The sequence below is a fragment of the Sinohyriopsis cumingii genome, chromosome 13, assembly GCF_028554795.1.
Source record: "Sinohyriopsis cumingii isolate HCF-2022 chromosome 13, ASM2855479v2, whole genome shotgun sequence".
Taxonomy (NCBI): Eukaryota; Metazoa; Mollusca; class Bivalvia; order Unionida; family Unionidae; genus Sinohyriopsis; species Sinohyriopsis cumingii.
This window is the reverse complement of record NC_142973.1, coordinates 55,912,249-55,927,106: the sequence shown is the minus strand read 5'-3', so window position 1 is coordinate 55,927,106 and position 14,858 is coordinate 55,912,249. Positions and strand designations below refer to the sequence as shown.

Sequence of the window (14,858 nt, the reverse complement as noted above, 5' to 3'; positions counted from 1 at the left end):
AATATCATTTCCAAGGTAACACATCAGCTTTATGAGCTAGTCATTTTCAAGGTAACAGTTCAGCTTTATGATGTCATTTCCAAGGTAACACGTCAGCTTTATGATGTTATTTCCAAGGTTACACATCAGCTTTATGAGCTAGTCATTTTCAAGGTAACAGTTCAGCTTTATGATGTCATTTCCAAGGTAAGAGATCAGCTTTATGATGTTATTTCCAAGGTTACGCATCAGCTTTATTAGCTAGTCATTTTCAAGGTAAGAGATCAGCTGTATGATGTCATTTCCAAGGTAACACAGTATTAATGATTCAACTGGCAAATAATGAACATCATTATGGTGTAATAATAACATTATGATGTAGTAATAACATCTTTCTCTTATAAATTACCATATATACTTGCTTATTAGATGAGTCCTACTGCAAACTGCACAGACCCAGATTTGCTGTCACATAATGCGCTGCCAGATCTTGTTCTGTGCAGTTTGTTAGGAGTGAACAATACAGCACACAATAGACCCTGAGCTGCAGGATCATTGTGATACGATTTGTTGTTTGCAATTCAACTTGACTTGTAAGCGAGTATATATGGTAGTGATAGGGATAGATCAAATTGCCAGTATAGGTAAGGAAATGATATTATCATATGATTGGGTGCAGAAATAACTAATAGGTGATGTAGTATTAACCTCAGCAAGTGCAATATCCAAGGCCACACCATGGTAGCTGACCAGATTGATCCTATGACATGATTTGAACTCATAACCTTTTGGTCATTAGTCTTGGAAACCAACCACTTGGCAACCACAGCTCCAACATTATTGTAAATGATAACTGATACGTTCAGCATTAAAATCTCATGAAATCATGCTTAATTTGAGGAATCACAAAGGGGCTACTTAAGGAACTGCTTTCAAGTGGTTGTTTACAGAATCATTATCAAGTGGCTGTTTACGGAATATCATTATCAAGTGGCTTTTTATGGAATATCATTATCAAGTGGCTGTTTACAGAATATCATTATCAAGTGGCTGTTTGCTGAATATCATTATCAAGTGGCTGTTTACGGAATATCATTATAAAGTCGCTGTTAACAGAATATCATTATCAAGTGGTTGTTTATGGAATATCATTATCAAGTGGTTGTTTACAGAATCATTATCAAGTGGCTGTTTACCGAATATCATTATCAAGTGGTTGTTTACCGAATATCATTATCAAGTGGCTGTTTACAGAATATCATTATCAAGTGGCTTTTTATGGAATATCATTATCAAGTGGCTGTTTACGGAATATCATTATCAAGTGGCTGTTTACAGAATATCATTATCAAGTGGCTGTTTACGGAATATCATTATCAAGTGGTTGTTTACGGAATATCATTATCAAGTGGCTGTTACAGAATAAAATTATCAAGTGGCTGTTTATGGAATATCATCATCAAGTGGCTACTTAAGGAACTGCTATCAAGTGGTTGTTTATGGAATATCATTATCAAGTGGTTGTTTACAGAATCATTATCAAATGGCTGTTTACGGAATATCATTATCAAGTGGTTGTTTATGGAATATCATTATCAAGTGGCTATTTACAGAATATCACTATAAAGTGGTTGTTTACGGAATATCATTATCAAGTGGCTGTTTACAGAATATCATTATCAAGTGGCTGTTTATGGAATTTCATTATCAAGTGGCTGTTTACGGAATATCACTATCAAGTGGCTGTTTACGGAATATCATTATCAAGTGTCTGTTTACAGAATATCATTATCAAGTGGTTGTTTAAGGCAATTGCTATAAAGTAGCTATTTAAGGAATCACTTTCCTAAATGAGTTTCCCTCATGAAATAAAGTATATTATTATTATTATTATTATTATTATTATTATTATTGTTTTAGACTGTTTTGATGTAAGTAATGCAAAATAATTCCCTTTTACAAAACATTTTATACTCTGATGTTTCAACAGCAACATCCTTAAAGATATTGAATGGGCAATCTCACTCAACCAGTCATCCTTGGGATGGAATACATTGCAATCTTTAACTAGGCATCCACTGGAAGTAATTCAGTGCAATCTCATTCAACCAGTCATCCTTGGGATGGAATATATTGCAATCTTCAACCAGGCATCCACTGGAAGTAATTCAGTGCAATCTTATTAAACCAGTCATCCTTGGGATGGAATACATTGCAATCTCATTCAACCAGTCATCCTTGGGATGGAATACATTGCAGTCTCATTCAACCAGTCATTCCTGGGATGGAATACATTGCAACCTTTAACCAGGCATCCACTGGAAGTAATTCAGTGCAATCTCATTCAACCAGTCATCCTTGGGATGGAATACATTGCAATCTCATTCAGCCAGTCATCTTTGGGATGGAATACATTGCAATCTCAGTAAACCAGTCATCCTTGGGATGGAATACATTGCTGTCTCATTCAACCAGTCATCCTTGGGATGGAATGCATTGCAATCTTTAACCAGGCATCCACTGGAAGTAATTCAGTGCAATCTCGTTCAACCAGTCATCCTTGGGATGGAATACATTGCAATCTCATTCAACCAGTCATCCTTGAGATAGAATACATTGCAATCTCATTAAACCAGTCATCCTTGGGATGGAATACATTGCAATCTCATTAAACCAGTCATCCTTGGGATGGAATACATTGCAGTCTCATTCAACCAGTCATCCTTGGAATGGAATGCACTGCAATCTTTAACCAGGCATCCAATGGAAGTAATTCAGTGCAATCTCGTTCAACCAGTCATCCTTGGGATGAAATACATTGCTGTCTCATTCAACCAGTCATCCTTGGGATGGAATACATTGCAATCTCATTCAACCAGTCATCCATGGGATGGAATACATTGCAATCTTTAACCAGTCACTTATGGCATGGAATTCAGTGTAATCTTCTTAACAAGTCATCCATGGGATGAAACATTTATGGCTGCTTAAGGGAAATGAACAAAACAGGGGAAAATGGAAAATCAGTACAAATCTATATAATACCAGTCACAGTTTTGAATGATGAACTGTAATTTAAATATGACTTTCAATAAATCCTTCCAATTTATATTGTCAGCTTAAAGCTATATTTGGTTAACAAAGTAGTTTTTGGGATAACAAAGTACTATTTAGTTAACAAAGTAAATTCTGGATAACAGAAAAAGAATAAAGATATTTTCACTTAGCCTACAGAAGAGTAAAAGAAAACCAGTTTTAACACATCTATGAATCCACTTACTGACTGACTGAATATTACAAATTCCGACAGTAAATTCCACAACAGATCATCTGAAACTTTATACTTTCTGTCATGGGAATCTTATTGTGACACAGGGCCCTTAACAACTGTCATGGGAATCTTATTGTGACACAGGGCCCTTCACAACTGTCATGGGAATCTTATTGTGACACAGGGCCCTTAACAACTGTCATGGGAATCTTATTGTGACACAGGGCCCTTAACAACTGTCATGGGAATCTTATTGTGACACAGGGCCCTTAACAACTGTCATGGGAATCTTATTGTAACATATAGATCTGAACAACTACCATGAGACTCTTATTGTGACATATGGCCCTGAACAAATGTCATGGGTTTCTTACTGTGACATAGGGCCCTAAACAAATGTCATGGGTTTCTTACTGTGACATAGGGCCTTTAACAACTGTCATGGGTTTCTTACTGTGACATAAGGCCCTAAACAAATGTCATGGGTTTCTTACTGTGACATAGGGCCTTTAACAAATGTCATGGGTTTCTTACTGTGACATAGGGCCCTAAACAAATGTCATAGGTTTCTTACTGTGACATAGAGCCTTTAACAATTGTCATGGGTTTCTTACTGTGACATAAGGCCCTTAACAACTGGCATGGGTTTCTTACTGTGACATAGGGCCTTTAACAACTGTCATGGGTTTCTTACTGTGACATAAGGCCTTTAATAACTGTCATTGGTTTCTTACTGTGACATAGGGCCCTTAACAACTGACATGGGTTTCTTACTGTGACATAGGGCCCTTAATAACTGTCACATGTTTCTTACTGTGACATAGGGCCCTTAATAACTGTCATTGGTTTCTTACTGTGACATAAGGCCCTTAACAACTGTCATTGGTTTCTTACTATGACATAAGGCCCTTAACAACTGTCATTGGTTTCTTACTGTGACACAGGGCCCTTAACAACTGTCATCAGTTTCTTACTGTGACATGGGACCCTGAACATATGTAACAGGACCCTGAACATATGTAACATAGGGCCATAAACAACTGCATTTTCAGCTCTGATTTCATAAAAACTTTATAAACAGCTAAAATAGCAGTAACTGTTTGATCTTTTTCACATTTTGTAACAAATATCAGAGGTACTACTATTACAAATTTAAAAACTGTTTTGAGTCTACAATTGCTAAGGAGATAAAATTACACTGGCTTCAGTATAGAACATAAATTAGAACAACAACATAGCAAGCAATATACAATTATATCAGGATTTTGATTTGTATTTTTTTTAAACTTAGATTTAACAATTCTTCAGTCATATCACTATGATGTCTGCAGTGTGGCAGTTTAAAATGATGTCTAGCACTAGGGCATCATGCCACATGCCACAGATATGTAGGATGATGTCCCACCCAGTCACATTATCCTGACACCAGGCCAACCAGTACTAACACTAACCTCTTAATACTGAGCACCTAGTGAGGCAGCTGTTAATACCATTTTTAAAAGTCTTTGGCATGACTCAGCCTGGGTTCGAAAACTTCAAAATCCTGCATCCGAGGCGGACTCTCTAACCACTAGGCCACCGAAGCAGTCCCACAAGTATATAAGAAATATAGTAGAGTGACCATTACATAAGTATACCAGAACAACAGCACAGTAACCAATATACAAGTATATCAGAAATACAGTATTTTGACTCAAATGCAAGTATATTAGAACAGCAGTATAGTGACCAATATACAAGTATATCAAAACAACACCATAGTAACCAATATACAAGTGTAATAGTACAACAACACAGTAGACACTGTACAAGTATATCAGAAGTACAAGTTAGTGGCCAATAAAAAATTACATCAGAACAACAGTACAGCAGCTGCCACCAATATACAAGTCCAAGTATATAAGAACAACAGTATAGCCACCAATATACAAGTGTATCAGAACAACAGTATAGTACCGAATATACAATAATATCAGAACCATAATACAGTACCCAATATGAAATTACTGTATACCAGAAAATCTGAAAACATCTGGGTAATTGATGGCCGACTGACTCCATCCACATATCAGTCAAACATTAACAGACTGCAACAATGGTCCAGTCAGCACTGATATCACAGTAACATAAATAAAACCAGACTGACAGCTTGTCAACTAGCTTGCAAAATCAGCTACAACACTTTCAAGTTTACCACTAAGCAATGTATACCAATAAAATAGTCAGAACTTTACAATTTCCCGTTTTTCATAAAACTGTCATTTATGCACTGAGCAATCATTTTCCTTTCCAAGAAATTTGAATTAAAACAGCATATGGCTAACCTATGTACTAAGTTTGGTAAATTTCCATCCTGTTGTCATGGAGAATATTTGGTTATGGACAGATGGTACCACAATATTTCCTCATAAATTGTGGGAATAAATCAATTTAAAAGTTTGATTATATACAGATTATAGTTTTACTTCACATATTTAATTTGCACACGAAGGCAATAATAAGTGTCGCTAAATGTCTACCAAAAGAAAGCCAGGACATGCCTATATCTGATGTTTAATCAGGTATGGAAACCATTTTGAGAGTAATGATAGAGTACCAAAAAAAGATTTTCAAACAGCCTCTAGAAAATACTATCCCTTGCAACAAAAATAAATGGTATTGTTGCCATTATATAATATGACTGTTATTATAAAATTAATAATAATGGTATTATTGCCATTATAGACTATTATTATAAAATCAATAATAATGGTATTGTTGCCATTATATAATATGACTGTTATTATAAAATTAATAATAAATGGTATTGTTGCCATAATATAATATGACTGTTATTATAAAATTAATAATAATGGTATTGTTGCCATTATATAATATGACTGTTATTATAAAATTAATAATAATGGTATTGTTGCCATAATATAATATGACTGTTATTATAAAATTAATAATAATGGTATTGTTGCCATTATATAATATGACTGTTATTATAAAATCAATAATAATGGTATTGTTGCCATTATATAATATGACTGTTATTATAAAATTAATAATAAATGGTATTGTTGCCATAATATAATATGACTATTATTATAAAATTAATAATAATGGTATTGTTGCCATTATATAATATGACTGTTATTATAAAATTAATAATAATGGTATTGTTGCCATAATATAATATGACTGTTATTATAAAATCAATAATAATGGTATTGTTGCCATTATATAATATGACTGTTATTATAAAATTAATAATAATGGTATTGTTGCCATTATATAATATGACTGTTATTATAAAATTAATAATAATGGTATTGTTGCCATAATATAATATGACTGTTATTATAAAATCAATAATAATGGTATTGTTGCCATTATATAATATGACTGTTATTATAAAATTAATAATAATGGTATTGTTGCCATAATATAATATGACTGTTATTATAAAATCAATAATAATGGTATTGTTGCCATTATATAATATGACTGTTATTATAAAATTAATAATAATGGTATTGTTGCCATTATATAATATGACTGTTATTATAAAATTAATAATAATGGTATTGTTGCCATTATATAATATGACTGTTATTATAAAATTAATAATAAATGGTATATGTTATATAAATAATTTTCAACTTGCCATGTTGTTATGAAATACAAGCATTTAACAGCTGTCACTGGGTGTGGCACAACATTCAGCAAATTTTACACAATAATGTATGCAATTAGGCAGCATTACATTTCTTAATTAAATAACTTCTTAATTAAATAAAAATGTAATCTCAATTATTTTTTTACTTTCCTAGAAAAGTACAGGACTTGTACAGCTACAACAAAACTTAACTGTATGTACAATTTTATGTCAAAAACATTGTATGGAAAAGTAGAGAAATACTACATGTATTACAGCTGGTTTTATAATACAACCAGATGTATCATCACACCATCTGTTGCCATGTTGTTCTTAATACGCATCAGATTATTCACCACCACATGTATGTACATTATTGATTTGCTTAGATCAAACATAAGATTAGTATTGTGAGACAGCATAAGATATATACCCACCCTATATTTAATGATTCTCTGTGTAGGCATAGTCACCCGTGGAGATTATTGACCAACAGGTCTTAGACCTTGACCTATCAGTAAGGGTGTTTCATTTTGAACTAAACCTACGGTGCTGTTCTTATTAGACCTACAATGACCTAGACCTCAAAATCTATGTTTCTTTCTTATAAGTGCAAAGACATCCACAAAGTTTAGTCATGGAATTTGCTCTACAACAAATATCAGTGCGCAGAAGCTATTTTTCTTTGGGTCACAATGGCAATGACTTCCTGACCAGGGCTGTCTTAACAACATTGTAGGCTCTGGGCAAAGCAATGCACTGGGGCCCCCTACCAGCCCTACCCACCTAGGAATTCCGCTAGATGTCACTATTTTTTAAAATTGGGAAACGTGCTTCCCACTGCACTTTTAAAGCAAATTAAATTGCCGAAAGATCTTTCAATATTCATTAACAATATGGGCAGCATGATGCCCCTAGAAGCGTGAGGCCCTGGGCAACTGCCCAGTGTGCCAATGCCTTAAGACGGCACTATTCTTGACTTTTTCACACCTAAATCAATAGGCTATTTCTTCACTTCAAGTCGAAACCATCTACAAACTTTGGTCAAAGTATGTCATTTAGCACTGAAGTTATTATACCAAACAAATCAACATTTTTGTCTTCTTTCAGTCAAACATTAACCCTTGACCTTTTGATCCCAAAATCAATACACCTCTTCTTACTCAATGCATGACCTATCCATAAGCGATAATGAAAGCACATTGTCCAAAACAGAATTTTTTGCGTGCTGAAACCATTTTTCATTTTTTTAGACTCCATGAACCTTTTACGCCAAGATTATTAGGCTTTTTCCATACCCCAAGTGCAAGTCATCTGCAATGTTCAGTTGATATCTCTGTTATAGAATTAATGGGTTTGTGCAGAAGCCAAATTTTGTCTTTAAATTATAGTGACCTTGACATTTTAACCCCAAATCTAATAGCCTTTTTCCTTACCCAAAGTGCAAAACTTCATATAATCCTGCATTACTGACAGGTAATGATGCCAAGTGTCCTTGTGCCTCATGTGACTGTGGATCAATGACAGGTAAAGATATTAAGTGTCCATGTGCTTTATGTGACCATGCATTATTGACAGGTCAAGATGTTAAGCATCACAGTGATTCATTTAATCCTGCATTATGGACTGGTAAAGATGGTAAGTGTCTCTGTGCTTCATGTGATTTGGCATCATTGACAGGTAAAGATGTCAAGTATATGTGCTTCATGTGATCAGGCATCATAGGCAGATAAAAATAGTAAGTGTCATTGTGCTTCATGTTATCTGGCATCATAGATGGGTAAAGATGGCAAGTGTTTCTGTACTTCATGTGATCTGGCATCATAGACAGGTAAAAATGTGAAGTGTCGGTGCTTCATGTGATCTGGCATCATAGACAGATAAAGCTGTCAAGTGTCATTGTGCTTCATGTGATATGGCATCATAGACAGATAAAGATAGTTAAGTGTCATTGTGCTTCATGTGATATGGCATCATAGATGGGTAAAGATGTCAAGTGTCTGCTTCATGTGATCTGGCATGATACAGGTAAAGATGTGAAGCGTATGTGCTTCATGTGATCTGGCATCATAGATAAAGATAGTTATGTGTCTGTACTTCATGTGATCTGGCATCATACAGGTAAAGATGTGAAGTGTATGTGCTTCATGTGATCTGGCATTATAAACAGGTAAAGATAATAAGTGTCATTGTGCTTCATGTGATCAGGCATCATAGACAGGTAATGATGTCAAGTGTTTCTGTACTTCATGTGATCTGGCATCATAGACAGGTAAAGATGTGTAGTGTCTGTGCTTCATATGATCTGGCATCATAGACAGATAAAGATGTCAAGTGTCATTGTGCTTCACGTAATCTGGCATCATAGACAGGTAAAGATAGTGTCATTGTGCTTCATGTGATCAGGCATCACAGGCAGGTAAAGATGGCCAGTGTTTCTGTACTTAATGTGATCCAAGATATCCATGCATTAGTGCAGGAGTACTGGTATAATCATGTACTCAACTTACAGTTACAGCTGAAGACCTAAAATCCGATTTGGAACTACTGGTATCTTGTAGATACATACATACAAAACTCCAATCCACTATGGGGTCACGGCCATCTCACCTCTGTCTACAAAAGTACAAGTGGCAGACTCGGCCAATGTGGGTATGTAACCAAGCTTGGCAAGTTGGCATTAGCTTCCCATGGGCAAGTGGTTCTTCTGGGGGGTTTCCCGGGTTCTTCCTCCACCAACTTAACTGGCTGCAGTGTATAGCCTCTCATGTGCTGAAAATGGTGTTATGCCCAAAAAACCAACAGCAATCCACTATGGGGTGTGAGGGCAGAGGTGGGGGATGGTGAGTCAGGTATTATCAAAAGTAACATATACACTCACTTAGATGTCAAGTCCAGCTGCAAACTGCACAGACCCAGATCTGCCATCACATAATGTGCAATAATAATAATAATAAGAAGAAGAAGAAGAAGAAGAAGAATAGAATAATAGTAATGATGTTCAGGCCCAATTTGCAGTAACAACAATACAAGTATTGTAAGTATAAAAAAAAAATTATTAACATAATATTTGGTGTGGTTTGATGATTAATGGCACATCAGCACATGTAGGTTATTTAATACAGAGGTAATTAAAGTAAACCACCTGGCCCAAGGACACACCAACCTGGACTAATCTGATGGTAGGATTTGAACCCATGTCATTTTGGTCACAAGACCAGCATGATCACCACTGAGCCATTGTGGCTCCTGTCTTTATTAGCCACCTCATAGATGGCCTATTCTACATCCCCATGCCCACACAATGTAACTATATAAGAATATTTCCTAAAATATTTACTAATTAATGAATTGGTCTGGTAACAAAGAACATAAATAACTACATCTGTTAATGATTTTTCTCCTGATATGCCTGTTATAAAACACACTAAAGGCAAGCATAAACAGTCTATGTTGTAATCAATTAATCATTCAATATTTATGTTTTTGTGATGATAAGAAGGTCATAGGTTTACCTATTGATTGCAGTGTAACAACTAAATAGTTGTGTTGTTGATTAAATCAGGGGAACCTAAAAAAGTACATTAAGTGGCAGCCATCATGTAACAGGTTAATTAATTTACCTGGTAGAAGACTGCAAATTTTGTTTATATTTTTATATTTTTGTTTTGCTTTTTCTTTTGAACTTGAAACCTCAAACTTGGGTATTTGTGAATCAAGTTCTTTTTAAACATAATCAATACCTAACCTAAATCTTTCTGTAAAAAAAAAATACATGTATTCATTAATTTGTGCATATTTTTTACAATCTAAACATATCTGAACAAATATTTGATAATATCTACTTTAGAAAATAATATTTTACACAGATTTTGAATGAGATCTTTACAAAGAGTTGACCAGAAAAATCAAGTCATTGTAATTGCTTTTTATTATTTCACTATAAAAGAAATGTATAATTCTGTTCAGAAATGTCACCTATTGTGTAGATAGTTTTTATATAATGTTAATAATTATAAGAACGTCATGAATACAACTATATAAGGACTTCAGGAATGCATAATTTTAAGGACTTCCAGAATACACCATAATAAGGACTACCAGACTACATCATTATAAGGACTACCACAATACATCATTATAAAGACTTCAGGAATACACCATTTTAAGGATTTCCAGAATACATCATGATAAGGACCATCAGAATACAACATTATAAGGACTTCAGGAATGCCTCATTTTAAGGATTTCCAGAATACATCATTATAAGGACTATCAGAATACAACATTATAAGGACTTCAGGAATGCCTCATTTTAAGGATTTTCAGAATACATCATTATAAGGACTACCAGAATATAACATTATAAGGACTTCAGGAATACATTATTTTAAGGATTTCCAAAATACATCATTATAAGGACTACCAGATTACAACATTATAAGGACTTCAGGAATGCCTCATTCTAAGGATTTCCAGAATACATCATTATAAGGACTACCAGAATACAACATTATAAGGACTTTCAGGAATGCCTCATTTTAAGGACTTCCAGAATACATCATTATATGGTTTACAGAATAAATCATTATAAGAACTTCAGGAAAACATCATTATACGGACTTCAGGCATGCAAAAGGTCTGACTTCAGGCATGCAAAAAGTCTGTAACACCCTCATCGAGATACACACATAAAGATATAGACATGTTGTAGCTTAAATTGTGACATAATTTTAATGGATACAATGACTTTATAATTATAACATTATAATGATTTCAGGAATGCATCATTAAAAGGACTTCAAGGATGCATCATTATGAAGACTTCACAAATGCATCATTGAAAGGACTTCAGGAATACATTATTAGGACTTCAGAAATGCATCACTATAAGGACTTCAGGAATATGTCATTACAAGGACTTCAGGAATGCACCATTGTAAGGACTTAAGAATGCATCATTATAAGGACTTCAGAATGCATCAGAAGGACTTCATTAACACATCATTACAAGAACTTCATGAATACAACATGATAAGGACTTCAGGAATACATTATTATGAGGACTCCATTAATACATCATTATAAGGACTTCATGAATACAACTGGGCTGTAATGCCATTTCATTTTATAAAGATGTAGATATGATGTAGTTAAAGCTGTTAATATGAACTATAGATAACATAATTACTGGTGAAATTTGTGAATAATAACCATAAAAACATAAGCATAAACACAAAAATGCAAGTAAGTAATCTTTTAATATATTACTGATTACAAGTAGTCTTAATATAAATAACTATATATATATATATATATATATATATATATATATATATATATATATATATATATATATATATATATATATATAAGTAATTTTAGTACATGGAGAAAAAAAATGAGAATATGCCAAACAATAAGACAGAAAAGGTTAATGGTGTATCCAAAAGAATATTTAAAAAATACTTAGTTTTATATCCTGACTAAAATATCAAAATATTTACACTCGAATCATCCTTAAGTTTCAATAACTGTCATTAGCTGCACAACAAATTATATCCCCATTAGAAGATGTTATTACCATTCCATCCCTTATTTACCTTACTTTAGGGGGCCCCGAGTGGCCGAGTGGTCTAATGTGCTCTCTGTTACGGATCACTGCCATCTCACCTCTCTCTGCGTGAGTTCGAGTCTAGAATTTGGCCAATGTGGGTATGTGAGAAAGCTTGCCAGTAGCTTCTCGTGGTTGGTGGTTCTTCCCGGGGTTTTCCTGGGTTCTTCCTCCACCATTAATACTGGCCTCCATGCATAGCCTAGCCTGTGCTGAAAAATGGCGTTAAACCCCATAACAACAACAACAACCTTATTTTAGTTGATCTCTTGTCTACCCATTGTATTTGATCCCTTTTTCACCCTATTCTAGTGATGTTCATATGTATGCAAAGGTCATCTTCCTGTAAAGACATGTTCTGATAAATTGTCTCTTTTGAGAGAATTTTCATAATGTGTTGTTACCCCAAGAGATATACATATTGCTGTCATAGTAACTGTATCTCCTCAACTTAAAGTATTTAAACAACTGTTTCACCACAGAAAGTGTATAAAATGTGACCACTGGGGAAAATAGTTTCCTCTGGCTGCACAATTCCCTATATATATATATATATATATATATATATATATATATATATATATATACGTCTCTCCTTGCAACATCAACAACATTATATTAATACATCTACTACTAATAATATTAATAATAATGATAATGATAATAACAATATAATCTTTACTTTGATGACACAATGATTATGAATGCATTTTTCATTCATATACAGAAAGCAAATGTAAATCATACAGCCCTGTAAGTACTCCTTACCTGTCAAACCGTTCCCAATACTACTCGGACTCACTTGAGAAGTTGCTAAGCTCCAATACAGCTGCAACTGCACAGTAAAACTCCATAATCTATGCATTGCGAATATCCTCCCCAAAAAAATATTGAGAAATAAATATATTTCTATTCCTAAAACATTCTTCCTCTAATCCTGGAAATCATCAATTTCACACGGAATTTTTTTAAAGTGCCGCTGCCAGCCATAGCGGGTAACTTGGCAAGACTGTCGGTTTGCCATTGGTTTGATGGGTAGTTTATCCGGCTCTAAATTTACCTTTGTTTAAAGAAAAAACGCGCATAGCCAGGTATCTGTCAACCTAGGCACGAGATAACTAGTTAAGAGCGGGAAAGACAAAAGGTAATCCCATCGTGATGACTCGTTGTTTACGTGTTGACTGGCAATATAGCGCCACGGAGGTAGCCAAGGGAGGTAATTTATCGATAGCCTGCTTTTCTACTCCTTGTTTACCTGTGACTTTGTATGTTTGGTGAACTGAGATAGAAATTCGTTATATTGATAAATGTCGTCTTTAACACAATCAGGCACGCAAAATACATAATGTCAAAGAATGGACGAAAACGCGTCAATTTCAAACGCTATTCAGTAATATAAATGAGACGTATTATACAACGTTCTTGGTTCTAATTAAATTGTGCACCTATTTCTCTCATAAAGAAAACACAAGTAACTTCATAGTAAAACTTCAAGAAAGACTCAACACTGCTTTTCAGCTCTATCTCTCTCTCTCTCTCTCTCTCTCTCTCTCTCTCTCTCTCTCTCTGTATGCGGTATGCGCGAAACATAGAAATCAGATATAACATTAAATTCAAGCGTGCAAACAAAGTGTAAGCAAATTATATATATATATATATATATATATATATATATATATATATATATATATATATATATAGTATGTGTGTGAGTGCGGGCGGGCATGTATGTATGTAATAAAGCCTGGCGTACAACATTGTCAGTCAGGAGTGGGGAGATTAAGTAAGAAATGACTTGTAAGTATAACCTTACTGAGACACATATGTATATGGTGCTTGAAATCTAAAGTTGGGAACCTACTCTCGTGTAAGCTGGATAATTATTCTTCTCTGTTGTGCTTTTTGTTTGTATTCAGGACTCGGCGCAAAATAAAGCTTGAAATGAATCAAATACACTATATACAGTATTTATATCGACATTCCAACAATATGTACCGCATTTGCTTGCACCTAATTTGCCATGACTGGTTAGGTAAACTTAATATCAACATATTCAGGAGTTTTAAGGAAAAGAGAAAGAAGAGGAAAATACAAGAGGAACACACACACACACACACACACACAAATTTGATGTAAATAAAGTCACAGTAAAACCATTGTTTGTTGTGAAATCCAGCAAACGTTTGATTAATTTTGTGCTTTGATCACATAAACGTCGCCCTTCGCTACAAAAAAAAAAAAAAAAAAAAAAAACAACAACAACAACAAAAACAACATAATGAGTCAGTAGTTACACTCAACTCTAAGCTGACGAATCAGAACGCTATCGTGTAACAGATGGTCAAGTAAAT

The 14,858-nt window shown here is 34.1% G+C and overlaps 1 protein-coding gene across 1 annotated transcript in view; it reads right to left on the bottom strand.

The window, feature by feature from the left end:
* Nucleotides 1–13,669, bottom strand: part of LOC149785617 (uncharacterized) — a 92,262-nt gene extending 78,593 nt beyond the window's left edge. The window contains exon 1 of the mRNA XM_089979431.1: nt 13,276–13,669. Within this exon, the coding sequence (XP_089835557.1) occupies nt 13,276–13,372 (97 nt within the window). The 5' untranslated portion in view covers nt 13,373–13,669. The remainder of the gene's footprint in view (nt 1–13,275) is intronic.
* Between the last annotated feature and the right edge of the window lie 1,189 nt (nt 13,670–14,858).